This window comes from Oncorhynchus mykiss, chromosome 15 (genome assembly GCF_057628025.1).
Source record: "Oncorhynchus mykiss isolate SJ-2025 chromosome 15, ASM5762802v1, whole genome shotgun sequence".
In the NCBI taxonomy this organism is placed as follows: Eukaryota; Metazoa; Chordata; class Actinopteri; order Salmoniformes; family Salmonidae; genus Oncorhynchus; species Oncorhynchus mykiss.
Genome location: NC_143036.1, coordinates 61,656,774 through 61,683,850, shown reverse-complemented (window position 1 = coordinate 61,683,850; position 27,077 = coordinate 61,656,774). Strand labels below are relative to the sequence as shown.

At 51.0% G+C, this 27,077-nt stretch overlaps 1 protein-coding gene across 12 annotated transcripts in view; it reads right to left on the bottom strand.

The window, feature by feature from the left end:
• Nucleotides 1–17,614, bottom strand: part of LOC110490429 (uncharacterized) — a 51,949-nt gene extending 34,335 nt beyond the window's left edge. For 8 of the 12 annotated variants that reach the window (XR_016486508.1, XR_016486509.1, XM_090199115.1 and 5 more), the window contains exons 1-5: nt 17,231–17,599; nt 11,388–11,453; nt 5,759–5,942; nt 3,525–3,986; nt 1,947–2,390 (exon numbers count right to left, since the gene is read on the bottom strand). Coding sequence is in view for 8 of the 12 variants with exons in the window: in XM_090199115.1 (XP_090055241.1) it covers nt 1,947–2,390; nt 3,525–3,986; nt 5,759–5,942; nt 11,388–11,453; nt 17,231–17,401 (1,327 nt within the window). In the remaining 4 variants the exon portion in view is untranslated. Of the gene's footprint in view, nt 1–1,946; nt 2,391–3,524; nt 3,987–5,758; nt 5,943–11,387; nt 11,454–17,230 lie in introns of all 12 variants that reach the window. The other 4 variants (XM_036944810.2, XM_090199111.1, XM_090199120.1 and 1 more) reach the window with 4 other exon arrangements.
• Nucleotides 17,615–27,077: the final 9,463 nt, after the last annotated feature.

Below are 27,077 nucleotides of genomic sequence, written 5' to 3'. Positions count from 1 at the left end.
TGAAAAAGGGACTTTTCTTTTTTTGCTGAGTTTAGAATTGTAGAATGTTGAAATGTTTTCACCAAAACCTGGGTCTGTCTACATCTGTGTGAAATATTGTTATTTTATAATTAATTGAATTTAACCTTTCATTTAACTAGGCAAGTCAGTTAAGAACAAATTCTTATTCTACATTTATTTCTGTGTGAAATAAATTAACCAGTGACTTGCTCTGCAACTGCCCCGTAGAGAACAGTGTGCCACCATATAGCTGTATCTCCTCCATAGAGAACAATGTGCCACCATATAGCTGTATCTCCTCCATAGAGAACAATGTGCCACCATATAGCTGTATCTCCTCCATAGAGAACAATGTGCCACCATATAGCTGTATCTCCTCCATAGAGAACAATGTGCCACCATATAGCTGTATCTCCTCCATAGAGAACAATGTGCCACCATATAGCTGTATCTCCTCCATAGAGAACAATGTGCCACCATATAGCTGTATCTCCTCCATAGAGAACATTGTGCCACCACCATATAGCTGTATCTCCTCCAGAGAGAACAATGTGCCACCACCATATAGCTGTATCTCCCCATAGAGAACAGCATGCCACCATATAGCTGTATCTCCCCATAGAGAACAGCATGCCACCATATAGCTGTATCTCCCCATAGAGAACAGCATGCCACCATGTAGAACTGTAGCTATCTATGATAGAGAAATGGTCACAATGTATATGTAAAAGCAATAATTGATGATATTTCTCTGTCTGCTTTTGTATGTTCTGTATAAAATGTACATCAAAAAAATTGTACAAGGTACCGATTTATAGATTTGTGATGTTTTCTTTCTTGATCATGTGACCAATGCTATTATAGAAGCCAGGTGTGTGTGCCGACTATTTACAGTGAGGAAAGGCCTAAGGCCGGGAATGTTTGTGTTTTATTTTCATCTTTCATTTATGCACTTGATTGATTTTTGGGGCACCATGATGTTCTAATAAACATATTTATGTAACATTCAAGCCTCAGTTTGGGATGTATTCCTTTTTTCAACAGTGTGCTGGTCAAACTCTCTTTCAGTGTTATTTTGACTCCTACGCACCTGGAACCGATACTAATCAGTAGAAAGGACCTTAGAAGAGCGCAGACGGCTTCTCATCACTTCTGTTAGAGAATGAAAATCCCGACACAATTTCCCAATTGTTTGCTCTCTTTTCATAGTCTTTCATAAAGCCCCCCATAAAAGTCAGATGTCAGTGGCCCCGTCCTTTATCTCTATTCTAAACGGTAAATTAGCTGCGACGGAAAGCCGCTATATTCTATTGTGGACCGTAGCTCTGACTGTTTCCCCTGTCAGCGTGCGGTGGTCAGTGTGGATTTATGACCATCGGCTACACGTCTCCCTTTCAGCGACCGGGAGAATGGAGAGAGCGCGGGGAAGCCGCGGCTGAGTGGGGACGGCACACGATGCAGGGAACCCCCCACTCCCTCCTATTGTGAAGGGGCCTCGCGCGCCTTTGAACTGGGAATCAAACGGTACCAGCTCTTCATCAAAAAGAGTCCTCTTTCCATTGCTGCTTTAAAGGGGAAAGAAAAGCTTTCTGCGTTATTTATTATGAGGGGAAACAAAACAGGGCTGACAGCAGAACCTCACAATGCAGAGCGGCGATGGGGACAGGAGCATCTGATCTGAGGAGGGAGGCTTTTCCTCTGTTGTCTGTTGGCTGCCGTCTCTTTGTACCAGGGAAGATGTCCAGCCATGTTGTGGACAATCAGCCCCGTGGCGCTAGGTAAGGGGCACCAGTGCAGACTGCTGATGGGCGGGAGGGAGGCTGGGAAGGAGGCGGGGAGGGAGGCTGGGAAGGAGGCGGGGAGGGAGGCTGGGAAGGAGGCGGGGAGGGAGGCTGGGAAGGATACTGTGAAAGGCCCATATGGGACAGGCAGAGATCATTACTCACCTCTGACAGGAGAGATGGGGGGAAGGACGGACCAGCGGTGTGATGTCCAGTCCTGACTCTCCACCACCACAGGAGATGAGGTCAAACCTGACCCTAACCCTGACCCTGGTCGAGTAGTTATCCTGCACTGTGGGCTGGGGCAGGACTGCCAGGTGTCTGAGGGGAAAGCTAGGGTTGTATGGTCAGGGTTGGGGTCCAGGGATGGATCTGAGTAGGGTGGGAGGACATGGCCTGGCTGGGGCTCCGTGGTGGTCCAGTCAGGTGGGCAGTGTTGGGCCTGGTGAGGGAGGGGATGGTGTTGAGGTTGGTGAGGGGCTGGGTTTGGGGGCTGGTGTGCTGGGGGGTCCTGTGGGGTGCAGGAGGCCAGAGCAGACAGGGACATGGAAGAGGAGCCATGCTGGGAGAGAGGAGAGCCACCCTCTGAGTCCAGGTCACTCAGATTCGCTGTAAAAATAATGGAATAATTATCCTTCCATTTGACATGATAGGAAAGCAAGCCTTGGCTACAACTAAACATTCAAGTATGTGTACAAAATCACAGAATATTTAAGGATTTTGATCACCCACAGTACCGTTCAAAAGTTTGCAAAGAAAAAGCCACATCTCAGACTGGCCAATAAAAAGAAAAGATTAAGATGGGCAAAAGAACACAGACACTGGACAGAGGAACTCTGTCTAGAAGGCCAGCATGCCAGAGTTGCCTCTTCACTGTTGACGTTGAGACTGGTGTTTTGCGGGTACTATTTATTGAAGCTGCCAGTTGAGGACTTGTGAGGCGTCTATTTCGCAAACTAGACATTCTAATGTACTTTTCATCTTGCTCAGTTGTGCACCGGGGCCTCCCACTCCTCTTTATTCTGTATTCTGGTTAGAGCCAGTTTGCTCTGTTCTGTGAAGGGAGTAGTACACAGCAATGTATGAGATCTTCAGTTTCTTGGCAATTTCTCGCATGGAATTGCCTTCATTTCTCAGAACAAGAATAGGCTGACGAGTTTCAGAAGAAAGTTCTTTGTTTCTAGCCACTTTGAGCCTTCGAACCCACAAATACTGATTCTCCAGATACTCAACTAGTCTAAAGAAGGCCCGTTTTATTGCTTCTTTAATCCGAACAGTTTTCACTAAAGAAGGCCAGTTTTATTGCTTCTTTAATCCTAACAGTTTTCAGCTGTTCTAACATAATTGCAAAAGGGTTTTCTAACGATCAATTAGCCTTTTAAAATGATCAACTTGGATTAGCTAACACAACGTGCCATTCGAACACAGAAGTGATGGTCTCTGATAATGTAAATATTCCATTAAAAATAAGCTGTTTCCAGCTGCAACATTCATTTACATCATTAACAATGTCTACACTGTATTTCTGATCAATTTGATGCTCATTTTAATGCACAAAAAAATGTGCTTTTCTTTAAAAAACAAAGACATTTCTAAGTGACCCCAAAGTTTTGAACGGTAGTGTACAACAGTTACAGTAATTATGAATTTCTACATTTATGAAACAACTAATAGCCCATGGGGCATGCAACAGCTTTGAATACATTTCACTTCAACTGTCTCAAAGCAGCGTAGGTACAATACCACATAGAGGACTGCTCCGGCCACTACCCAGGTCTGTGCTTCGGCTGAACTGGCTGGATGGTGGGCGGCTAAAGTCTGAGAGAGAACCCTCACAGACACTAGGGATTGGAGAGACTGAGGGGTGTATGTCCTCAGGAACAGAATTGGGCTCCTGGTCTGGCCTTGGAGGGCGGAAGGCCCCTGAGGAAGCCGAAGTGCCTTCATCCATCTCTTTAACACCATCCTCTGTTTCCTTCTCTCCTTTCTGAGTATGGACATGAGGTAGGGCTGATGATGGAGCAGGGTTGTATCCAGTCCCCTGCTGCCCAGAGTCAGTGACAGTAGAGGATGTTGGACTTGGACAGACTGAGAGCTCAGGGGAGGCTCTGCTGGGAGAGGGGGAGACTGGCACTGGTACACAGGGAACAACAACAGCTAAGCGCCTCCCTCTGGTGGTGCTGCAGTGCTGCAGGCTCCTGGAGTCTGCAATAGACAGGGTAAATACATAATTTAATTCAAGCAGATATGACCGGTGGGGGGGGTGGGGGGGGTATGTTTTCCTCTCCTGTAATTCAATACAGATTTTGATTAGTCTAATTTACGATGATACTGTCTTGTCAGAGACTGTCTCAACCTAGGCAAGGTGTGTGCTGGGGACACAAGCTTTTAACTTTTGGCATTGGGCATTGTTCAGTTTTGACAAAGAAAGGTGGTGAATAGTTAACATGTGGGGTCCTCAGAGAGGGTAATCTATAAATGGTATTCATCATCTTTTACAGCTCAAAGGCGTCTCTGCCAATAGCTGCCAGTGACATTTTCTTCCCCACTTTAGTGAGGCCCGGAGCAAACACTGTTTTCCCTGCTGTGTGGGTCAGTGTTCTAACAAAGACTGAAGAAACCCCATCCTGTTGGACCAGCTGCCCAATTCCCATCTTAATATTATATATTCAGAATGCCACCCAGTACTGGAGGCAGGGCTATTTATAAAAACTTGATTCATCATGATTTGTCATTCATTTGACATTATTCCACCCACATATCAATTAACTGACCCAAATCGTACGTCTTGGCAGCTTATCCTCCTTTCCTGAGAGCAGCATTAGAATATCCTGATTAAGATGTCTGTATCTCCTAGAAGACATCTGTTATACCTCTACTCTGTCACACTCCTCTCCCCCTGCACCTGAATCTGAACTTCACACTACCTGGGAACTCTCTCCTCAGCCACTCTCTCTCTTCTCCACAAACATCAGCTCTAGCCGACACCAGCCCTCTTCCTTCTCCCCTCTCTCTATTCTTCTTCTGTGCCTATGCACACTCCTCTTTTCTCTGTGGTGCGGGGGGGGGGGGGGGGGGGGGGTGAGACAATGCACTCTTGTTTCCTGGGGGTCTGTGTGACAGAGAGGAGTCAGCGGTAGCAGGGGGATACAGAGAGCTGCACTGGAGGAGAGCACATTTCTGCACTATTCTCCTCTCACAATGCCCTGCACTTCCCATCTGTTACACACACATGAAGTGCGTGTGTGTATGTGTGTGTGTGTGTGTGTCTGCCTGTATATGAATGACATGTGTCAGGGGCACACAGCTACACACACCCCCTCCCGCTAATACCGCACAGCGCGTTTCCCTCAGGGACCAGGGTCAGGGACGATTGTGTTGAAGCCGACCACCATATGGTAGAATAATTGGTTTTTAGAACCCGGTTCCAGAGCAGAGAAATACCCCAATCCCCCTGGTTCCCCTTGGCTCCTCACACTTGTCTCAAAGCCGTGTGCTGTAGTGTGGCTATGGCCCCGGTGGGGGGGGGGGGGGGGGGGGGACGACGACAAATGCCTTCACATCAGAGGCAGGGCTCTGAAAGGAGCGGCAGGTATGCTGGCACAGCCTTTCATTGGCTAACACCCTAGCAGAGGACCACCAGGAGGGCGGCGCTATGGACACTTCCTCCCCAGAGCAGAAAGAGAGGGATTAGGCCTTAACAAAGTGGGCCGAGGGACGGATTAAGGACTAACGAAGGCCCAGGTGGTTAAACACAGAGACCTAGTTCCCTAATGAGCAACGGTGTGGGGTCAAAAGCAACAATGCCCTATGATACCACAAGGTTATCTGTCTCTGAAGATGAAGTAAACAATACATACTTTATTCATCACTGAGGGAGAATTGTGGGATTAATAAACAATTTCTTATATTGTATGTTGTTGTTGTACAGTATATTGTATTGTCTAAGCAGCAGGAAGACTTTTGCTGTGGCTCACCTGCACATGAATGCATCTTCAGGCCGCCAAGGGCGTGTCTTTGTTGTGTCAATTCCTGGCGAGGAGGACGTGGCCTGGGGTTACTGGATAGGAGACGTGGGGGTCTGAGGTCTGCAGGGCAGGCCTTCATGTGAACCAGGAAACGAGGACACAGAGAAGGACGTCCATCACGGACAGTGTGGTCCTGAAAGGGACATCAAAACATAGTGTGGTCCTGAAAGGGACATCAAAACATAGTATGGTCCTGAAAGGGACATCAAAACATAGTGTGGTCCTGAAAGGGACATCAAAACATAGTGTGGTCCTGAAAGGGACATCAAAAACATAGTGTGGTCCTGAAAGGGACAACAAAAACATAGTGTGGTCCTGAAAGGGACATCAAAAACATAGTGTGGTCCTGAAAGGGACAACAAAAACATAGTGAGGTCCTGAAGGGGACATCAAAACATAGTGAGGTCCTGAAAGGGACATCAAAAACATAGTGTGGGGCAGGGAGAGAGAGAGAGAAAGATCAGATGTATCCTGTTTTCGATCAATCAAATAAAATCCCAGTTTCCAAATACTGTAAATAAAGCAACATCAAGTCATTCTCCACATGCAACGTGAAGGAGAATCACAGAGAGAATCAAACACAATTCATATAATGCACGTCATCTTCAGTGCCCCCTTGTGTCTGAAGATCAGATCTCAGGCTACATACATTCTCAACACAGCAGGAGAAAGCTTCAACCTCTCCCTGCCTTTTTTAACAGCTTTCTTGACAACACACCCACCCACCCACCCAGCCACCCACACACACACCCAGCCACCCACACACACACCCAGCCACCCACACACACACCCAGCCACCCACACACACACACAGTCACCCACACACACACCCAGCCACCCACACCCACACCCAGCCACCCACCCACACACACACTTCTGTGAGGATGATAAATATTCTTTGAGCACACAGGACATGGTCCTATTGCTATTTAAACAAGGGTCGTGCTGAGATAAAAGCAGGCGGGACGGTCAATACTAACTTGTGGGGGGGTGGGGCTGCACACGCCAGGCTACCCGCTGCACGCCAGCCAGGGGAAATTACTCAGCCCACAGACTCAGTGCCAGGGACTAATTCACTCCCTCTCTGGCCTTTAGAGAACAAACACCAAAATGTAATAAAATACCCACTGACACACACACACACACACACACACGGAGAGAGGGCATTTATTTGTCTGGGATTCCCGGCTACATCTGAGACACCTAAACAAAGTTCACCTCGTCTTTCATCTATCCCTTAACCCTAAACACACATGCACATAAACACACAACCACAGAAGCAGGCATGAACGCACACACACACACACACACACACACACACACACACACACACACACACACACACACACACACACACACACACACACACACACACACACACACACACACACACATACACCAGGGAGTCTGTGGAGATGAGCCCTCAGTACCCCTCAGACACAGAGAAAGGGAGGCTTACTGTCTGTGACTCATGTGACTCACACAGGGAGGATCAGCCTTAAATCCCTCCACCATCTACACTCATTCCCTCTCCTCTGAGGGTTTACACATTTGCATTCTTGTGAAGAAAAGAGGAAGAAGTGAGGAAGAAGAACAAGAGAACAAAGGTCCTGGAGCATGCCCTCCTCCTCACTCCTCTTCCTCACTCCCTCCATCTCTCCACACTCCCGCCCACTGAAGAGCTTTATAAGGTGAGAAGGGTGTCATCCAGCCCACAACCTGTCAGACCGTCAGAGGGCAGGTCTCAACATGCCCTTTATGGCAGGACCCTGCCATTACAACCCCACATACACACACATACACACACACACACACATACACACACATACCTTACCTTCTAAGTCCCGCTTGAACTACCCCCAAAGCAAGTAGTTGTCCTGGTCTCTTAATTGGGTAACAGATACACACAACTGTACACACATTTTTCACACCTGTATAACTAGAATGATTTTACTCAACCATGATGAGGTTCACTCAGTGTTGGTATTTCAAGCAGCCTCCCACTCTTACACACCCACTCTGACACACCCACTCTGACACACCCTGACGGCTCACTCCATCCTGATTGATCTTCTTGGAGCAACAGAGTAGAGCCTATGACTACACCTAGGAGTCCTCTGGGCTCCTGCAGGGCCTACACCTAGGAGTCCTCTGGGCTCCTGCAGGGCCCCAGGAAACAGCCTGACCAGGCAGCCCACACGCCGGCCTCACACAGAACAACCCAAAGCCAGCCCTGGCTAATGTCATTACGGCCTGTTTGTGGTCAACAGCTCCCTGATGGGGATGTACAAGCACTGGAAGATGAATGTAGGAAGTCTATTAGTCAGAGTCCCAGATGGCCTGCAGAGGAGAGGCCGGCGTGCGCTCTCGACCCCTCCAAACACACACACGCTAACACACACGCTTACACACAGGCTCACACTCACTTAATTGCACTTTTTCTGAGTGAACTCACTGACAAGGAGACGACTCGAGGCGAAACAGAAGTGTGTTTCTGTCTAGAGGAGGAACAGAGAATTCCTCACAGAGAGCCTGGCGTATAAGAAAGCCAGGCTTAGGCTCTAACAAGGTTAAACCCATGAAAAAAAGTGACTTTTTAAATGATGGAGATTTGTGTTTCTGCGGGGTGTAATTAGCTTTGCTCTGGTAGAGGAGAAGTTTGGGGTGGGGGAGGTTTGTGGGGGGCAGAGGGGGGATGACAGTGGAGCGCATTGTGGAGTCCAGCGGATTCAGCGGAGTAAATCTGATTATCAGCTCGTGTCAGAAGCCAGGCTCAGATGCAGCTTAGCATTCAGAGCAACTGTCTACTTTCACTGAGAGACAATGACCCTGCTTTGCTTCTCAGGCCCCTGCAGTAGTCCCAGTGGCCCCGCCAACTCGTCCTCCTAACCCCACATCCACCATCCACGCCCGGCACAACAGGCCCACTACCCCAACACAACAACACGGTACGCCCACTGCCCCAACACAACACCACGACAGGCCCACTACCCCAACACAACAACACGACACGCCCACTGCCCCAACACAACACCACGACAGGCCCACTACCCCAACACAACACCACGACAGGCCCACTACCCCAACACAACAACACGACACGCCCACTGCCCCAACACAACACCACGACAGGCCCACTGCCCCAACACAACAACACGACAGGCCCACTGCCCCAACACAACACCACGACAGGCCCACTCCCCCAACACAACAACACGACAGGCCCACTCCCCCAACACGACAAGACCATAACCCCAACAAAACAGGCCCACTACCCCAACACAACAGGCCCACTACCCCAACACGACAGGCCCACTACCCCAACACGACAGGCCCACTACCCCAACACGACAGGCCCACTACCCCAACACCACGACAGGCCCACTACCCCAACACAACAACTCAACAGGCCCATTACCACAACACAACAACACGACAGGCCCTCTATCCCAACACAACAACACAACAGGCCCTCTATCCCAACACAACAACTCAACAGGCCCACTACCCCAACACAACAGGCCCACTACCCCAACACAACAGGCCCACTACCCCAACGCAACAACAGAACAGGCCCACTACCCCAACACAACAACACGACAGGCCCACTACCCCAACACAACAACACGACAGGCCCACTCCCCCAATACAACAACTCAACAGGCCCTCTATCCCAACACAACAACACGACAGGCCCACTACCACAACACAACAACACAACAGGCCCACTACCCCAACACAACAACACAACAGGCCCGCTAGCCCAACGCAACAACACGACAGGCCCACTACCCCAACACAACAGTACAAAGCTCTAGCCATTGTTATTGGCTGGGCCCCACTGAGTGGTAGAGATCGTCTTCCTTTGGAAACAGTGTTGTTTGGTACAATAGAACAATAAGAACAATGGCCATGCCAGCTTTGGCATAATGTCTTGGCAAATGATCAGTGTTAGTCCACCGGTGTGGTCACTGGTTACACTGATTCAGCAGCACCAGGCCCTGGTATGCAGAGAGGGCAATACTACTGTAACCACTGGCAGAGCCTGAGACAACAGAACACTATACAAGCCAGATCCTGGAACTGTTAAACTGACAGCTAACTCCTTCTGTAAACACCCATGTGTATAAATAACCTATCCTGGAACCAGTGCCCTTGTTTGAGCACCTGTGGTTGGTTTGTGTCCGTGTGCATTCTGCAGCCTACTGTCTCGGTACTCCCCGTGTCCTGGGTGACAGTAGTGGAAGATCGGAAGCATCGTGTCCTGGGTGACAGTAGTGGGAGATCGGAGACATCGTGTCCTGGGTGACAGTAGTGGGAGATCGGAGGCATCGTCTCCTGGGTGACAGTAGTGGGAGATCGGAGGCATCGTGTTCTCGGTGACAGTAGTGGGAGATCGGAGGCATCGTGTCCTGGGTGACAGTAGTGGGAGATCGGAGGCATCGTGTCCTGGGTGACAGTAGTGGGAGATCGGAGGCATCGTGTCCTCGGTGACAGTAGTGGGAGATCGGAGGCATCGTCTCCTGGGTGACAGTAGTGGGAGATCGGAGGCATCGTGTCCTGGGTGACAGTAGTTGGAGATCGGAGGCATCGTGTCCTGGGTGACAGTAGTGGGAGATCGGAGGCATCGTGTCCTGGGTGACAGTAGTGGGAGATCGGAGGTATCGTGTCCTGGGTGACAGTAGTGGAAGATCGGAGGCACCGTGTCCTGGGTGACAGTAGTGGGAGATCGGAGGCATTGTGTCCTGGGTGACAGTAGTTGGAGATCGGAAGCATCGTGTCCTGGGTGACAGTAGTGGGAGATCGGAAGCATCGGGGGAGTGGTGGACCACTGGTTCAACAGCCTGTCTGCTTGGCCTGTCCAATGGGCCTGTTTGGACTGGGACGGCCCATAAAGTTCAGTGTGGAGTTGAATTGTCACTGTCAGACAGCAGCTGTTGACCGTTACTCGTTACACCCCGATAATTTATCAGGTATTTCCAGTGCATAGAGAGGAGAGATAATGAGAGCAGGGTGATGCCGGGCTGATAAACTTGGTCAATACAGAAGTGCTGAAGGCAGTTGAAGATGTAAATGAGGCTGTAAGGACCAGCGAACGTCTTTGTCCCTGCTTTTCACTTGTTTGTTTAACCAGAGGCCAAGACAGGAAGCCAGCCCACACAACTCTGCTGTCCCCATGGCAACCCCACTGTTAATTGCGGCACAACTACTCACAGAGCTCTTTAGAGAGTAGGGGAGAGGTGGGGACAAGCATGTGTGTGTGTGTGTGTGTGTGTGTGTGTGTGTGTGTGTGTGTGTGTGTGTGTGTGTGTGTGTGTGTGTGTGTGTGTGTGTGTGTGTGTGTGTGTGTGTGTGTGTGTGTGTGTGTGTGTGTGTGTGCGTGTGTGCGTGCGTGCGTGTGTGTGTAAGTGTGTGTTTGCGGGTGTGTTTTATGCATGCCTGTGTGTATGTGTGAATTTTTGCATTTTTTGCATTTTTGTGTGTAATGTAACAGTGCACCTTATACAGATTGTGGTTGTATTACTCTATATAGCTGTACATGTGCTGTGAATTGTTAGAGTTGTATTTTGGCACTCACTGTGTAGTTGTAGAGTCCTCGATCCCACAAGATGGCCTTACTGACAAAGGACAGATAACAAGGTGCCTGGGAAACAGACAGGACAACAGACATCAGTGAGCACAACACACAACAAGGCATACAAAATCATCTCAGGCCATTCTTAAACCTGAAAGAAAAAGGAACATTCAACATCAAATCCTTTCAGGTCATTTCTCAATTGTAAAGAGTTCAGAAAAAGTACAGAAACACTATTGTAGACCAAGACAAATGTATCAACTTTAGATTAACTAATGCTGATGGAGAGAGTGTTGAGATGAACTGCTTTCAAAGGAAGACTATCTCTACCACTCTGTGGGGCCAGGCCAATAACAATGGCTGGCTGGCTGGCTGGCTGGCTGGCTGGCTGGCTGGCTGGAGAAAGAAAGAATGAAAGACCGAAAGACAGAAAGACAGACAGACAGACAGACAGACAGCACCATAGACATCCCTGTGAAACTCCTCCTGATGCATCAATTTCCCCTCGGTCTCTATAATGAGCTGGTCTGTACCACTATTCCACTACTCCAGTCTCCAGCAGTCAGGCTATACTGTAGCACAGACTGGACACTTCATCATAGGGATGGCCAATTGTAATGTCTCCATTCAAACACATCTTTGTTCTATCTGTTCAGTTATCAGACTGCTTTTGGTTTGACCATTTTTGGTCCATGTGTGACTTAACAGCCCTTCTTTTACCAGCTCGGCTCCATGGGATGGACAGCACAGTGTCTGGGTGTGTCCATCAGTCTGACCCATGGGGCATGGGGCACTATGTTAAGCTCATCAATCACCAAGAGACGTGCACACATCCCCATCGGAAACTCAGCCGCAGTCACCAGTGGAGCTCATCCATCTCTCTTTGCAGCGGGTGGCAGCTCCCAGAGCCCCTGAGTCAGCTCCAAGCCTGAGCCACTCCAGGGTGTGAGAGGAGAGATCCTCCCAGGGTTCACCCCTCATTCATGAGCCATAACCCCACCCCGGAGTGGGTGACGGGGCACAAGGGCCTCAGAAGGACGAGTACAATGGAACTTGCCTTGTGAGAGGACTGCTCTGACCCCCAGCCCCCCTTTGAGAGCTGTGTGGTGGACCTTCCTGACCTGTGCCAGCTTGTGCCAGTCTGCTCTCAAAATGGAAAATGATCCATGCTTTGATGCTGCAAGTGGCTACAGGGAAGTATCGGGACTGACCATCTCCAAGACCTGGAGTGAGAAGGCAGTACTGGGTCTGTCCATCTCCAGGACATGGAGTGACAGGGTAGTATTGGGTCTGTCCATCTCCAGGACATGGAGTGACAGGGTAGTATTGGGTCTGCCCATCTCCAAGACCTGGAGTGACAGGGCAGTATTGGGTCTGCCCATCTCCAAGACCTGGAGTGACAGGGCAGTATTGGGTCTGCCCATCTCCGAGACCTGGAGTGACAGGGCAGTATTGGGTCTGCCCATCTCCAAGACCTGGAGTGACAGGGCAGTATTGGGTCTGCCCATCTCCAAGACCTGGAGTGACAGGGCAGTATTGGGTCTGCCCATCTCCGAGACCTGGAGTGTGTTACGCTCGTCGTTGGAAGGAGTAGACCAAGGTGCAGCGTGGTGGGCATACATCTTTCTTTTATTGATGACACGAAAAAAAAAATACAAAACTAAACGCACAGTTCTGAAGGGCTGGAAAGCAACAATACAAAAACAAGATCCCACAAACTAAAGTGGAAAAAGGCTGCCTAAGTATGATCCCCAATCAGAGACAACGATAGACAGCTGCCTCTGATTGGGAACCATACCCGGCCAACAAAGAAATAAACAACATAGATTGGCCACCCTAGTCACACCCTAACCTAACCAAATAGAGAATTTAAAGATCTCTAAGGTCAGGGCGTGACAGTACAGGGCGTGAATCATCGCCGGAGGAATCTAACCATGGATCGTCGCCGGGGACTCTGGACTGGGAACCGTCGCTGGTGGCTCGGGACCGGGAACCATCACTGGAGGCTCCGGACCGCAGACCGTTGCTGGAGGCTCTGGACCGTCGCTGGAGGCTCTTGACCGCCGACCATCGCTGGAGGCTCTGGACCGCCGACCGTCGCTGGAGGTTCTGGACTGCCGACCGTTGCTGGAGACTCCGGAATTTGGATCGTCTCTGGAGGTTCCGGGCCTTGGATCTTCACTGGAGGCTCCGGGACATGGATCATCACTGGAGGCTCCGGGCCATGGATCATCACTGAAGGCTCCGGGCCATGGTTCATCACTGGAGGTCTGGAGCGTAGAGCTGGCACAACGCGTCTTGGACAAAGGACCACCTTCGCATGGCAAGTGCGGGGAGCTGGCACAGGATGCACTGGGCTGTGAAGGCTCACTGGAGACACGGTCCGTATGGCTGGCCCAGGATATCCTGGACCGAGGAGGCGCACTGGAGACCAGGCGTGCCGAGCCGACACCATCCGTTCTGGACAGATGCCCACTTTTGCATGGCAAGTGCTGGGAGCTGTGGGTGCGTACTGGAGACACAGTGCGTATCACCGCAAAACATGGTGCCTGCCCAGTCACACGCTCCCCGTGACAGGGCAGTATTGGGTCTGCCCATCACCAAGACCTGGAGTGACAGGGCAGCATCGGGTCTACCCATCTCCAAGTCCTGGAGTGACAAGTAGCCTTTGTATGTATGGGCCTCTCCTGCTCTGTGCAACAATGAACATCACCTCTACAGATGATGACAGACATTATATCGGACAATATTTTTAAATAAGTCCACTTATTAGAAAAACACACCACAATATGCTCAGCCATTAATGGCAGCCCATCTGAATAATTACCAGGAGATGGACAACAACCAATTTCCCCATAAAATGTGAATGCATTGGTTAGGACACAATGACCTTGTTGTCACTAATTCCACATTGAATGTGAAACCCAGTACATTTACACACCAGAGGATGGCATGGCTGTGGATGAGGGAATTGTGAGTTGGGGATAATTGCAAATTGCGAATAGAGAAAAGAGAGGACAAGAGGAGGAAAGGGGGATGTATAGTGCATAGTGTTTTACCCAGACTCCTTTTGCTCAGCTACCAAATATGTCCTATTTCACCAGACTGCCAGAACAGTGCTGTGATGAATAAGGACCAGAGCTCATTCCCAGTCATGAACTGTGCTGCTGGGAGAGGCCCTGAGCCCTGAGCCTGTTACTAAACATGAGAGTTGAGCCAGACGGCAAGAAGGCACACAGACAGTAATTACATGTCATATTAATGGTGTAAAACTACACCCCAGTTAACATGGCAGAGAAGTGGGGTCTTTCCAATCTGATCAATCTATCCTTTTCATAATTTACGTTTATATTATTCATTTATTACTCTTTTCTTTTAGCTTCCGGCACATGGTATTCCCAGGCGGTCTCCCGTCCCAGCACTAACCACTAACAAGCATGTTCAGGGTAGTACGGCCACAAGCATATTTGTTTTACCCTGTTTTCTCCCTGAATTAGGTCCCTTGGCTCATCTCTGCAACTCCTCAATGGGCTCAAGAGAGGCGATTGCGAAGGTGGAGTCCTCTGAAACATGACCCCCCTGGGCGACTACTTCTTATCACACTGCTCGCTTAACCCGGATGTCAGCCGCAACAACGTGTCGGAGGAAACACTGTTCGACTGATGACCGGAGTCAGCTCGCAGACGCCCGATCCTGTCACAAGGAGTCGCCAGAGTACGATGAGCCAAGGAAAGCCCAAACGGTCAAACCCCCCTCTACCCTGGAGGGCCCTGGGCCTATGGGCCTCCCGGTCACAGCCGGTTGTGACACAGCCTGGGATCAAACCCTAATTCAGATGATGAGATTAGATAGATTGCTGGCAGATGGAGTTGGAGATGGAGTGTCTCAAGGACGCCCCCCCACCCCTCCTCTCCACCGACCTCAGGCACTTCCTGCCGGGGGGGGGGGGCGCTGTTTACCATTGCACAGCCACAGCGTGGGCTGCCAGGCTCCTGGCCTCAGAGGGCAGGAAATGCTGACTTGCTAGTCCAGTGGCAGTCAAAAGGGGAAATATGTTGGGAGCTTATCAATAACGAGTAGGTGGAAAAGGGGAGATCAAATGACCAATTAAGGGATAATCACCAAAGTGGTGGCTGGTCTCGCTCCCTCTACCCTCTCTGTCTCCTCTCTACCCTCTCTGTCTCCTCTCTACCCTCTTTCTCCTATCCCACTTTCCCTTGTCCTCTCAGATTTGTGGCCATCTGCCTGTGTTTCTCAGGGGATCCCTTTCTCCTCTCCTGAGTACGAGACGGGATGTTTTATTAATTCACTTTCACCTGATTACACCCTCTCTGTGAGCCAGCGTACATTAATAGGCATTTCATCAACGTTTAATCAAGGCTGCAGCACAGCAAACAGAGAACCAGGGATCAGAGCATCCTGATCAGAGCATCCTGTTGAGGTCAGCAATAAAGGGCCAATACAGGGACATATGATTGCATTAGGGAGCACACACACACACACCCGCACACACGTACACACGCACACACACACACAACAAGCCTCATGAGAACTGATACTACAGACAGAACTACAGACAGAACTACAGACAGAACTACAGACAGAACTACAGACAGAACTACAGACAGAACTACAGACAGAAACGCAAAATAATATTGTAAATACACGCCGCAGCAATTCAGCAATGTCGCACACTCAATTCAGCAATGTCGCACACTCAATTCAGCAATGTCGCACACTCAATTCAGCAATGTCGCACACTCAATTCAGCAATGTCGCACACTCAATTCAGCAATGTCGCACACTCAATTCAGCAATGTCGCACACTCAATTCAGCAATGTCGCACACTCAATTCAGCAATGTCGCACACTCAATTCAGCAATGTCGCACACTCAATTCAGCAATGTCGCACACTCAATTCCGCAATGTCGCACACTCAATTCAGCAATGTCGCACACTCAATTCAGCAATGTCGCACACTCAATTCAGCAATGTCGTACACAAAGGACTACCATAGCAACACAAAGGACTACCATAGCAACACAAAGGACAAGGACAACACACTAAGCGCGCACTGGAGGAACCACAGGTGTCGGAAGACAATGAGACCATTATACGACGCAAGATGGCACCGCGGACGAGGAGATCGGGTTCAGAAGACAATCATGCACACGGCAAACCTATTACGGCCACACAAAAGAGCAGGGTTAGATCCCCAGCATGGACCGGACTAGGTTCAAATTAGAGACTAAACCAGAGTGCAGCCAGATCCAAAAGAGGAAGCCCAGGGTCAGCTATAATGAGAGCTGAATGTGAGCATCCAACCGGTCCTGTTTAATGGGGTTCCTCCCTGCAAGGTCTGTGTCCTGCCTCTGGTGTGTGTACACGTTTGGTTGTGGGTCAGGGGGCTGCAAGGGCTCCATGACCCCGAAGTGACCTCTGGGAGTCAGAGGGGACCCCCACTGGCAGGACAGAGCTCTCTTTATACTTTAATCTGGTAGCACAGAGGATCAATATGGCTACCATCGGCGCTGGTGATTGTGTGAGCAGGAGTTAGCGTTCCAGACATTTTCGGCCCCTCACCGGGTGGCTGGACACAAAGCCAGCATCCCTCTGCCACCCCGGTCACAATGACCTCTGGGACGGTGGCACACCACCGACTAACCAACTTAACATTCATTAGTGTCAAAGAGGTGAACAGATGCTCAGGTCTTACAGCTCTTCTCTCTCATGTTCTCACCGTGGGACTCATTGAACATAGTTTGACGTGTTTTTCATTTGGGATAGGTCTGGCTTCAGTCCATTCTGCTGTTGATTAAGAGGAGGGCTCGGTGGCCAGACTCACCCTGTCTTGGTGGAGTGCTGAGCAGGAGCCATGTTGCCAGGTGATGGTGTTGACTGGATGTCTGGGCCGGGCCAGGAGCCTGGTGGGATGGTTATTCTGGTCCTGCTGTTCTCTGTCCAGTCTGTTCCCCCAGCAAGGCTCTGGCCCGCGCCCGTTCTCAATGACCCACATGTCCCTTGAACTAATCTCTCTGACCTCTCTATCAAACTGTAGCTTACATCCCCTCTCTGTCGCCCGACTGAGTGAGAGGACAATGTGACATCTACAGGTCAATTCATATTCATACTACAAAATATGCTCTTTCTCCATGATGTTGATATAGCTACCTCACTCTTGCAGCGACTGAATGGACATGGAGAGGAAGAGAATGAAATACCTTCCTGTGGGGGACTGAAACTGTTTTCATGTGTGGATTATTGCTGTTAATAATTACCACCTTGTTAAACCAGTCTAAGTCACTGGTGCATGCTATTCCCAGAGTAAAAATAGATGAATGTAATATAATACTTACGAACGCAGAGTTGACTTTTCACCATAACTTTGAGGCACATTTACACACATTTCATGTTTTCTTATATGTCCATCACATATGGGTCAGGCGGGCCATGTGAGCCTCCAAAGCCATTAATGAAAATCGTCCACCCACACCCACACCCACACACACACACACACACACACACACACACACACACACGAAAATACAAACAGCTGGACAGAGAGCTTTTCAGCCCAAATACAGAGAATAGACATGGATCACATTCTGGGCTGCTATAAGCATACATCTCCTAGCCATAATTACGTTACAGGGGATATAGAGACCAAGCTATGTGGAAACAATGGACTCTATCAATTCCCCAAATCAGACCTCATACATGTGAATGTGTAAATGTGTATGTGCCTGTGTTTGTTCTAAACAGAGACCTATCAATCAAAGCTTATTATCTAGAGTGTGTCTGTCTTCAGTTTTTTTAACTTAGAATTTGTTATGAGAGGACATTTTGTAAAAAACCAGTAGTGACATATTAACAAACCCCAAACCAGAGAGTAACGGTAACCGTTGCCCCTAGTGACAAGATACATGTAAACACACACTGACACACACAAGCTATCTTTTAGGTTGTTTGATATCTTTGACAGCCTTTCTGAATTGTATGTCTAGTAGAAGCTCTTTTCAAACTGATGAAAAGCTGAGAAATGTGACACAAGTTCTTGTAAAGCTGTTTTCCTTTCATGAGCACAGTCCATTAACTTGACAAAAGTATTTTCCCATATGAACTCAATAAGGAAATGAGTTGTTTCGGACAGACTAAAGCTTCATGGGTGTATCTGAGCTCCTGACCCTGCCTATACAGGTACCTTCCTAAAGCACACTCTCCCCTTGGCTCCCTCCGTTCTGCCCAACAGGGGTCTCTGCAATGCACCTTGGGTAATCCAGATGTCACAATGCCAGTTGCTAAGACACTGCTTGGAAATGCATTGTAAAGGGAAGCACAGCCTGGGTTAAGTCACTGGCAGTCTGTTTTGTGTTGTGATGTCTCAACACTTTTTTACGATAATGGGTCATTTTCTTTGATATAGCTTATATCATTATTATAGTTATATCACCTTTATATTATGCTTGTCTGAATGCCTTGAATTGAACTGGTGTTTTTTCTTCTAAATGACACCCCACAACTGATTTGACGTCAGATCCATAACAAGATTGATACTCAATTGCAATCCACAGGTTAAGTGTTGAACTAATGGGGTAACACTTCATTTTGAGGGTCTGCCTGTTACAGCATTATTACGACTTTGTCATCTACTGTTCTGTTCCTAAACCCTTTATTATAAGAACCTGAAAGCACATAGAAATGCTAAACAACACGTCTTATGAATTGACTTAATGTAATGGTTTTTAAAAAACAAGGTAATTAAGCAATAAGGCCCAAGGGGTGCGGAATATGGCCAAAAAAACACGGCTAAGGGCAACGTGGAGTGCCTGGATACAGACCTTAGCCGTGGTATATATCACAAACCCCTGAGGTGCCTTATTGCTATTATAAACTGGTTACCAATGTAATTAGAGCAGCAAAAATAACTTTTGTCATACCTGTGGTATACGGTCTGATATACCACGGCTGTCAGCCAATCAACCTTCAGGGCTCGAACCACCCAGTTTATAATAATGTTTATAACCTGTTTAAAATCAAATGTCAATTAAAGAGTTGCTAAGGCAATAGCATCCCCAGCACATTCACTCACAAAACATTACACGCGCAAACACACAAAGCTGACAAAGCCCCATAAAAATACCAATACAAGCACATTCAGGCTGTTCTAAGGGAGAGAGGCCTGCCCACTCTGTGCTGCCCATTGTTGGCAGCAGGGCTGTGAATCAAAGGGGGACTATGACCTCTGCCCAGCAGGACTGAGGGGAACCCTGCTCCCCAGGCTCACTCCAGCTCCTGGTCCCCGCTCAGCCTGGGGCACCACACTGGGCCGCCCCCCTCGGTATCAACGTTTTTTCTTCATCTCATCAATCTGTCAGCTTAGCCCTGTGACACACTGCACAATATGGTCCCCGTATTCCTCCATTAGTGCCCTCTCTCTCAATATGGACCCAGCATTTCAATATTAATGACCTCTCTCCCACTGGGCAAGGCCCCTTGTTCTGCCTAGTAACAACCATCAATACTATCCACAGCCAAGCACATCCTCCTCATAGACAGGGTCACTATTCACTAGTCTATATTCATCAATACACAAAGCTGCATGCATTAACACCCATATTGGGTCAAAATTACATATTCAAAAACTATTCTGTGAGTGTCCCCACCAAGGAAACAGCTGGTGCATGCACGTGCAAAACTGGCACAAAGTAGGCCTATAAGAAAGAGTGGTATTCAACAAACCCAAAATGCTGGTCAACAGGCCCTCACCTATTCAGCACAAGTTGGACACATGTGTATGGGGGTAACAATCAGGGAGAAAGGGAGATAAAAAAAAGAGAGAAAGAAAGAGAAAAGAGAAAAGAGAGAGTGTGTCTCTCTTTGGAGAACAATGCCACTCGATTGGACTCACTTTAGAAACAGACTATTCAATTCATTTCCAAGTAAGAAAAGGAGACTCCAAATTATACATTATACATATACATCTTCAATGGTGATTCCCTTAAATAGCAAAAATGGGGTAGGCTGGGGACTGTATACATTTGACATATACAAGGTAGCACGGCATAGTGATTGTTGCTTCCCCCAAAAACGTTTTTTTCTTTCAGAAAACCCTTTCCTTGCTGAATAGGCACCTATTAGTGACTCCATTTTAGGCACAGGGCTCTTCAATGGCTCCTCACTGTGAGTCTTTATCATAGTCAGGCCCTGAATGCAGGCAGCCCCCCTCCTCCACACCCAGCCCAGCTCCTCAGACTGTATAGATAGGTGCTGGACGTGTGGTGGTGGCTGAGGTGGGGTGAGGTGGAGAGGTGGGGGTGAAGTGGGGTGTGCTGGGGTGGGGTGAGGTGGAGATGTGGGGGTGAAGTGGGGTGTACTGGGGTGGGGTGAGGTGGAGAGGTGGGGGTGAAGTGGGGTGTGCTGGGGTGGGGAGAGGTGGGGGTGAAGTGGGGTGTACTGGGGTGGGGAGAGGTGGGGGTGAAGTGGGGTGTGCTGGGGTGGGGAGAAGTGGGGGTGAAGTGGGGTGTGCTGGGGTGGGGTGAGGTGGAGAGGTGGGGGTGAAATGGGGTGTGCTGGGGTGGGGTGAGGTGGAGAGGTGGGGGTGAAGTGGGGTGTGCTGGGGTGGGGTGAGGTGGAGAGGTGGGGGTGAAATGGGGTGTGCTGGGGTGGGGTGAGGTGGAGAGGTGGGGGTGAAGTGGGGTGTGCTGGGGTGGGGTGAGGTGGAGAGGTGGGGTGAAGTGGGGTGTGTTGGGGTGGGATGAGGTGGAGAGGTGGGGGTGAAGTGGGGTGTGTTGGGGTGGGGTGAGGTGGAGAGGTGGGGTGAAGTGGGTGTGCTGGGGTGGGATGAGGTGGAGAGGTGGGGGTGAAGTGGGGTGTGCTGGGGTGTGGTGAGGTGGAGAGGTGGGGGTGAAATGGGGTGTGCTGGGGTGGGGTGAGGTGGAGAGGTGGGGGTGAAGTGGGGTGTGCTGGGGTGGGGTGAGGTGGAGAGGTGGGGGTGAAGTGGGGTGTGTTGGGGTGGGATGAGGTGGAGAGGTGGGGGTGAAGTGGGGTGTGTTGGGGTGGGGTGAGGTGGAGAGGTGGGGGTGAAGTGGGGTGTGCTGGGGTGGGATGAGGTGGAGAGGTGGGGGTGAAGTGGGGTGTGTTGGGGTGGGGTGAGGTGGAGAGGTGGGGGTGAAGTGGGGTGTGTTGGGGTGGGGTGAAGTGGAGAGGTGGGGGTGAAGTGGGGTGTGTTGGGGTGGGGAGAGGTGGGGGTGAAGTGGGGTGTGTTGGGGTGGGGAGAGGTGGGGGTGAAGTGGGGTGTGTTGGGGTGGGGAGAGGTGGGGGTGAAGTGGGGTGTGTTGGGGTGGGGAGAGGTGGGGGTGAAGTGGGGTGTGCTGGGGTGGGGTGAGGTGGAGAGGTGGGGGTGAAGTGGGGTGTGCTGGGGTGGGATGAGGTGGAGAGGTGGGGGTGAAGTGGGGTGTGTTGGGGTGGGGAGAGGTGGGGGTGAAGTGGGGTGTGTTGGGGTGGGGTGAGGTGGAGAGGTAGGGGTGAAGTGGGGTGTGTTGGGGTGGGGTGAGGTGGAGAGGTAGGGGTGAAGTGGGGTGTGTTGGGGTGGGGTGAGGTGGAGAGGTAGGGGTGAAGTGGGGTGTGTTGGGTTGGGGTGAGGTGGAGAGGTAGGGGTGAAGTGGGGTGTGTTGGGGTGGGGTGAGGTGGAGAGGTAGGGTTGAAGTGGGGTGTGTTGGGGTGGGGTGAGGTGGAGAGGTAGGGGTGAAGTGGGGTGTGTTGGGGTGGGGTGAGGTGGAGAGGTAGGGGTGAAGTGGGGTGTGTTGGGGTGGGGTGAGGTGGAGAGGTAGGGGTGAAGTGGGGTGTGTTGGGGTGGGGTGAGGTGGAGAGGTGGGGGTGAAGTGGGGTGTGCTGGGGTGGGGTGAGGTGGAGAGGTGGGGTGAAGTGGGGTGTGTTGGGGTGGGATGAGGTGGAGAGGTGGGGGTGAAGTGGGGTGTGTTGGGGTGGGGTGAGGTGGAGAGGTGGGGTGAAGTGGGTGTGCTGGGGTGGGATGAGGTGGAGAGGTGGGGGTGAAGTGGGGTGTGCTGGGGTGGGGTGAGGTGGAGAGGTGGGGGTGAAATGGGGTGTGCTGGGGTGGGGTGAGGTGGAGAGGTGGGGGTGAAGTGGGGTGTGCTGGGGTGGGGTGAGGTGGAGAGGTGGGGGTGAAGTGGGGTGTGTTGGGGTGGGATGAGGTGGAGAGGTGGGGGTGAAGTGGGGTGTGTTGGGGTGGGGTGAGGTGGAGAGGTGGGGGTGAAGTGGGGTGTGCTGGGGTGGGATGAGGTGGAGAGGTGGGGGTGAAGTGGGGTGTGTTGGGGTGGGGTGAGGTGGAGAGGTGGGGGTGAAGTGGGGTGTGTTGGGGTGGGGTGAAGTGGAGAGGTGGGGGTGAAGTGGGGTGTGTTGGGGTGGGGAGAGGTGGGGGTGAAGTGGGGTGTGTTGGGGTGGGGAGAGGTGGGGGTGAAGTGGGGTGTGTTGGGGTGGGGAGAGGTGGGGGTGAAGTGGGGTGTGCTGGGGTGGGGTGAGGTGGAGAGGTGGGGGTGAAGTGGGGTGTGTTGGGGTGGGATGAGGTGGAGAGGTGGGGGTGAAGTGGGGTGTGTTGGGGTGGGGAGAGGTGGGGGTGAAGTGGGGTGTGTTGGGGTGGGGTGAGGTGGAGAGGTAGGGGTGAAGTGGGGTGTGTTGGGTTGGGGTGAGGTGGAGAGGTAGGGGTGAAGTGGGGTGTGTTGGGGTGGGGTGAGGTGGAGAGGTAGGGTTGAAGTGGGGTGTGTTGGGGTGGGGTGAGGTGGAGAGGTAGGGGTGAAGTGGGGTGTGTTGGGGTGGGGTGAGGTGGAGAGGTAGGGGTGAAGTGGGGTGTGTTGGGGTGGGGTGAGGTGGAGAGGTGGGGGTGAAGTGGGGTGTGTTGGGGTGGGGTGAGGTGGAGAGGTGGGGGTGAAGTGGGGTGTGCTGGGGTGGGATGAGGTGGAGAGGTGGGGGTGAAGTGGGGTGTGTTGGGGTGGGGTGAGGTGGAGAGGTGGGGGTGAAGTGGGGTGTGTTGGGGTGGGGTGAAGTGGAGAGGTGGGGGTGAAGTGGGGTGTGTTGGGGTGGGGAGAGGTGGGGGTGAAGTGGGGTGTGTTGGGGTGGGGAGAGGTGGGGGTGAAGTGGGGTGTGTTGGGGTGGGGAGAGGTGTGGGTGAAGTGGGGTGTGTTGGGGTGGGGAGAGGTGGGGGTGAAGTGGGGTGTGCTGGGGTGGGGTGAGGTGGAGAGGTGGGGGTGAAGTGGGGTGTGTTGGGGTGGGATGAGGTGGAGAGGTGGGGGTGAAGTGGGGTGTGTTGGGGTGGGGAGAGGTGGGGGTGAAGTGGGGTGTGTTGGGGTGGGGTGAGGTGGAGAGGTAGGGGTGAAGTGGGGTGTGTTGGGGTGGGGTGAGGTGGAGAGGTAGGGGTGAAGTGGGGTGTGTTGGGGTGGGGTGAGGTGGAGAGGTAGGGGTGAAGTGGGGTGTGTTGGGTTGGGGTGAGGTGGAGAGGTGGGGGTGAAGTGGGGTGTGTTGGGGTGGGGTGAGGTGGAGAGGTAGGGGTGAAGTGGGGTGTGTTGGGGTGGGGTGAGGTGGAGAGGTAGGGGTGAAGTGGGGTGTGTTGGGGTGGGGTGAGGTGGAGAGGTAGGGGTGAAGTGGGGTGTGTTGGGGTGGGGTGAGGTGGAGAGGTAGGGGTGAAGTGGGGTGTGTTGGGGTGGGGTGAGGTGGAGAGGTGGGGGTGAAGTGAGGTGTGGTGGGGTACTCTCGCACCCTGAGCTCCAGGTGTGGTGGGTTAAGCACAGCGCTCTGAAGCCACTAAAGAGGACTCCATTGTACAGGCGCACACTTTCCTCGCCAGCGTTCTACATGCAGTAGCTGATCTCCATAATGCCCCCCCCCCCCCCCCCCCCCCCGCCCGCGCCTCAAAACAAGTCAGGCCTCCGGCGAATCGCTGCACACCGCCTTCAAGCCCCTGTATTGTTGCTGGATTATTCTGGAGTTGGACGAAAGAAAGAGAGGAAGGGAGAGGGATGTCTGTACTTTATCTCCAGGGGAGACGGAGAGTAACGAATGAGCTTTGTTGGAAACGTTTTTTTACAGCGCCGAAGGCCCCACAAAAACACCTGCAAGAAGACAGGCACACTCAGAGGCCAGGGCAAGGAGGTCCCATTGTTTATCTAACTGTGCTACTGGTCCTCTTACAAAATGTCAGTGTATCCCAACCTCATGTCAATCCCTCAATGTATTGTAGCCCCCACCCCAACAACAATACTGTATTATTCTACTGTACATAACAATCCCTATCCACCCTTCAGTCCTCTAAAAATACAGTCCAGGACTAGTCCATCAGAATGTCCCCTGGGCCAAGAAACCAACATTCTTTGAAAGGTTTAATAATTGTTACTGTTTGTGTGCCTGTGTGTACATGCATCTGTGTAAAAAAACAGCTTTTCAAGAGGAGGGGAGTCACAGAGTTTATGCTGATGTGTGTGTATGTGTGTGTGTGGTTGAGAATGCAGAGAGTGAAGTTGAGAGAGGGGCTATATGATGAATATGGGGGCATTGTTCAGCCATGCTTACCTCCACGGGCAACCATCTGCTCCCTGTCAATGCGTCACCTGCTTGTCTGAGCCGTCTCCATGGAAACCGGGGGAGGGGGATTAGGAGAGGTTATGCCTTTGAAGGGAGGGGCCACAGCGACAGGCGAAGAGGAGGAGGTTGCCTGGGGAGACCAGAGGAAGGGTTACTCAGAGAATGGCGTCCTCTGGTGGCGGAAACTGTACGTCAGTGCATCACAATGTCGAATGTAGGGCGAAAAGTTTTCCTGGTCATGTGGTCAGGAAAAACTCTTGGCCCTATATACTTTAATGTCTCTGGTGATATCATGGAGCTCAGTTTGCAGGGATATTTCTGTGAATAATACTATGTATAGAAAAGGCAGAGATTGGATGGGTGGTGATACTGAGAGGGGTACAGAACAGAATGGCTGGGGGGAGGGGAGTGAGAGAGGGGGGTCTGGCTTCATAGTGCACACTCTCACTGCTGAGGAGGAGCAGCCTGCCACACATGGACGCTCACCTGGAGCCGTTCTCCTCAGACCCACAGAGAGAGAGAGGAACACAGCCCTGGGCGACAGGAGAAAGTCTGAGTGACAGGTGAAAGTGACCAAGTCATGGGGAGGAAACACCTATTGTGTTTGGTCAAGAGGGCAGAGAGCCGGAGCAGAGAGACAGGGCCTGCTCAGCCGCCCGCGTCCCTCCTAAAGACGAGATCGTCAGCCAGCCTCCACACCCAGGGGCCTTTATTGGGTCGATATAATTTACTCTCTTTACCTCATCGTTACCCCCCCCCCCCCCACACACACACACACACACACACACAAACACTCACCCCCACCCGCACACACACCCTTGGGTCACCAACTGCCAGGTTAGAGGCATAACCAAACCCCTCTCCCCCAGTACCCTTTTATGTTGTGGAAACAGACCCTAAGGCTAAAACGTATCTCATCAGTTAGGCCAGTTCTATTTGAGGTCAGTTCTACTTGGACTGGTGACAGACAGACTTCCTCTTTCAGTCTAAATAAAATCTACACTATTGAGATTTGTATCTGCCTCTCTTCCTCTCTTCCTACCAACTTTCGATGGTATCATGGTTGTTTCCTAATACAAACACTGCACCAGCTCTAAACTGACATTTCAGAATCAGATGTTGTATGAAGTCAGAGAGACAACTGAATGGTGTCCAGAAAAAAACTGCTTAAGTCCACCAGACACTTCAACCCAGATTCTACAGTAAAGTAGACCACGGTCTCCCATCACATGGAGTAGTTATTACTCTCTATCCACCGGTCTCCCAATGGGCCTACCTACATTGGGCCTGCATCCTCTCTGTGCTGGCCTGGGTGAGATGTGCTGTGATCCTGGGAGAGTTGCTGCCAGGGACACATTTAGCAGGGAGATGGCTGGAGGTGACTATCCTGGGTGTAAAATTCAATCACGCAGCGGGTGAGCGTGTCTGAGCGTGTCTGTTGAGAAGCGGTGGGCGCACGGCTGCCCGTTCCCAGCGTGCGGCGAGGGGGTTAAGTGCCACAGAAAGACCTCCATTATCTGAGTGAGAACAGCCCATGTGGCTGGCCACACAGCCCCCATTCCCCCTTCACTCTCTTTACAACAGCTCTGCTGAAAGCCTCAAAGTTAAATTCTCTCTCAGTTCAAGAAGAGTTTTGCACAATGACAGTGGAAACCCAGAGTAGATTCTTCAGCACCCCTGTGGACACATGTGGACCCGATTCACAGGACTGCCATCAATCAGGCCATAAATCAACAACAATTCTCATTCTCTCATGAAGACACAATTAAGCCTCACAACTCTATAATTCCTCCCTGTCATCTGTCTTCTCCCAACCCAGCTTCCTAGTCTAGTCTCTACAACCACACAGACTCTGCAGTCTGCAGTTATTCAGACAAACACCACAACAACATCATTAAATCCTAGGTCTGTGGCAAATAATGACTCAAAAGATCTAAGAAACTCACAACAGCTAGAATACATGTGGGAAACATTCCTGGAATGGGTCCTGAGACAGGCTAAATGTTAATTCCTCACTATTTTTCACATGAAGCACCCAATTGACAAAATGTCCCAGAACACATTTGGCCCAAGGAGTACTTAGTGAGAACAGATGCTCTGTG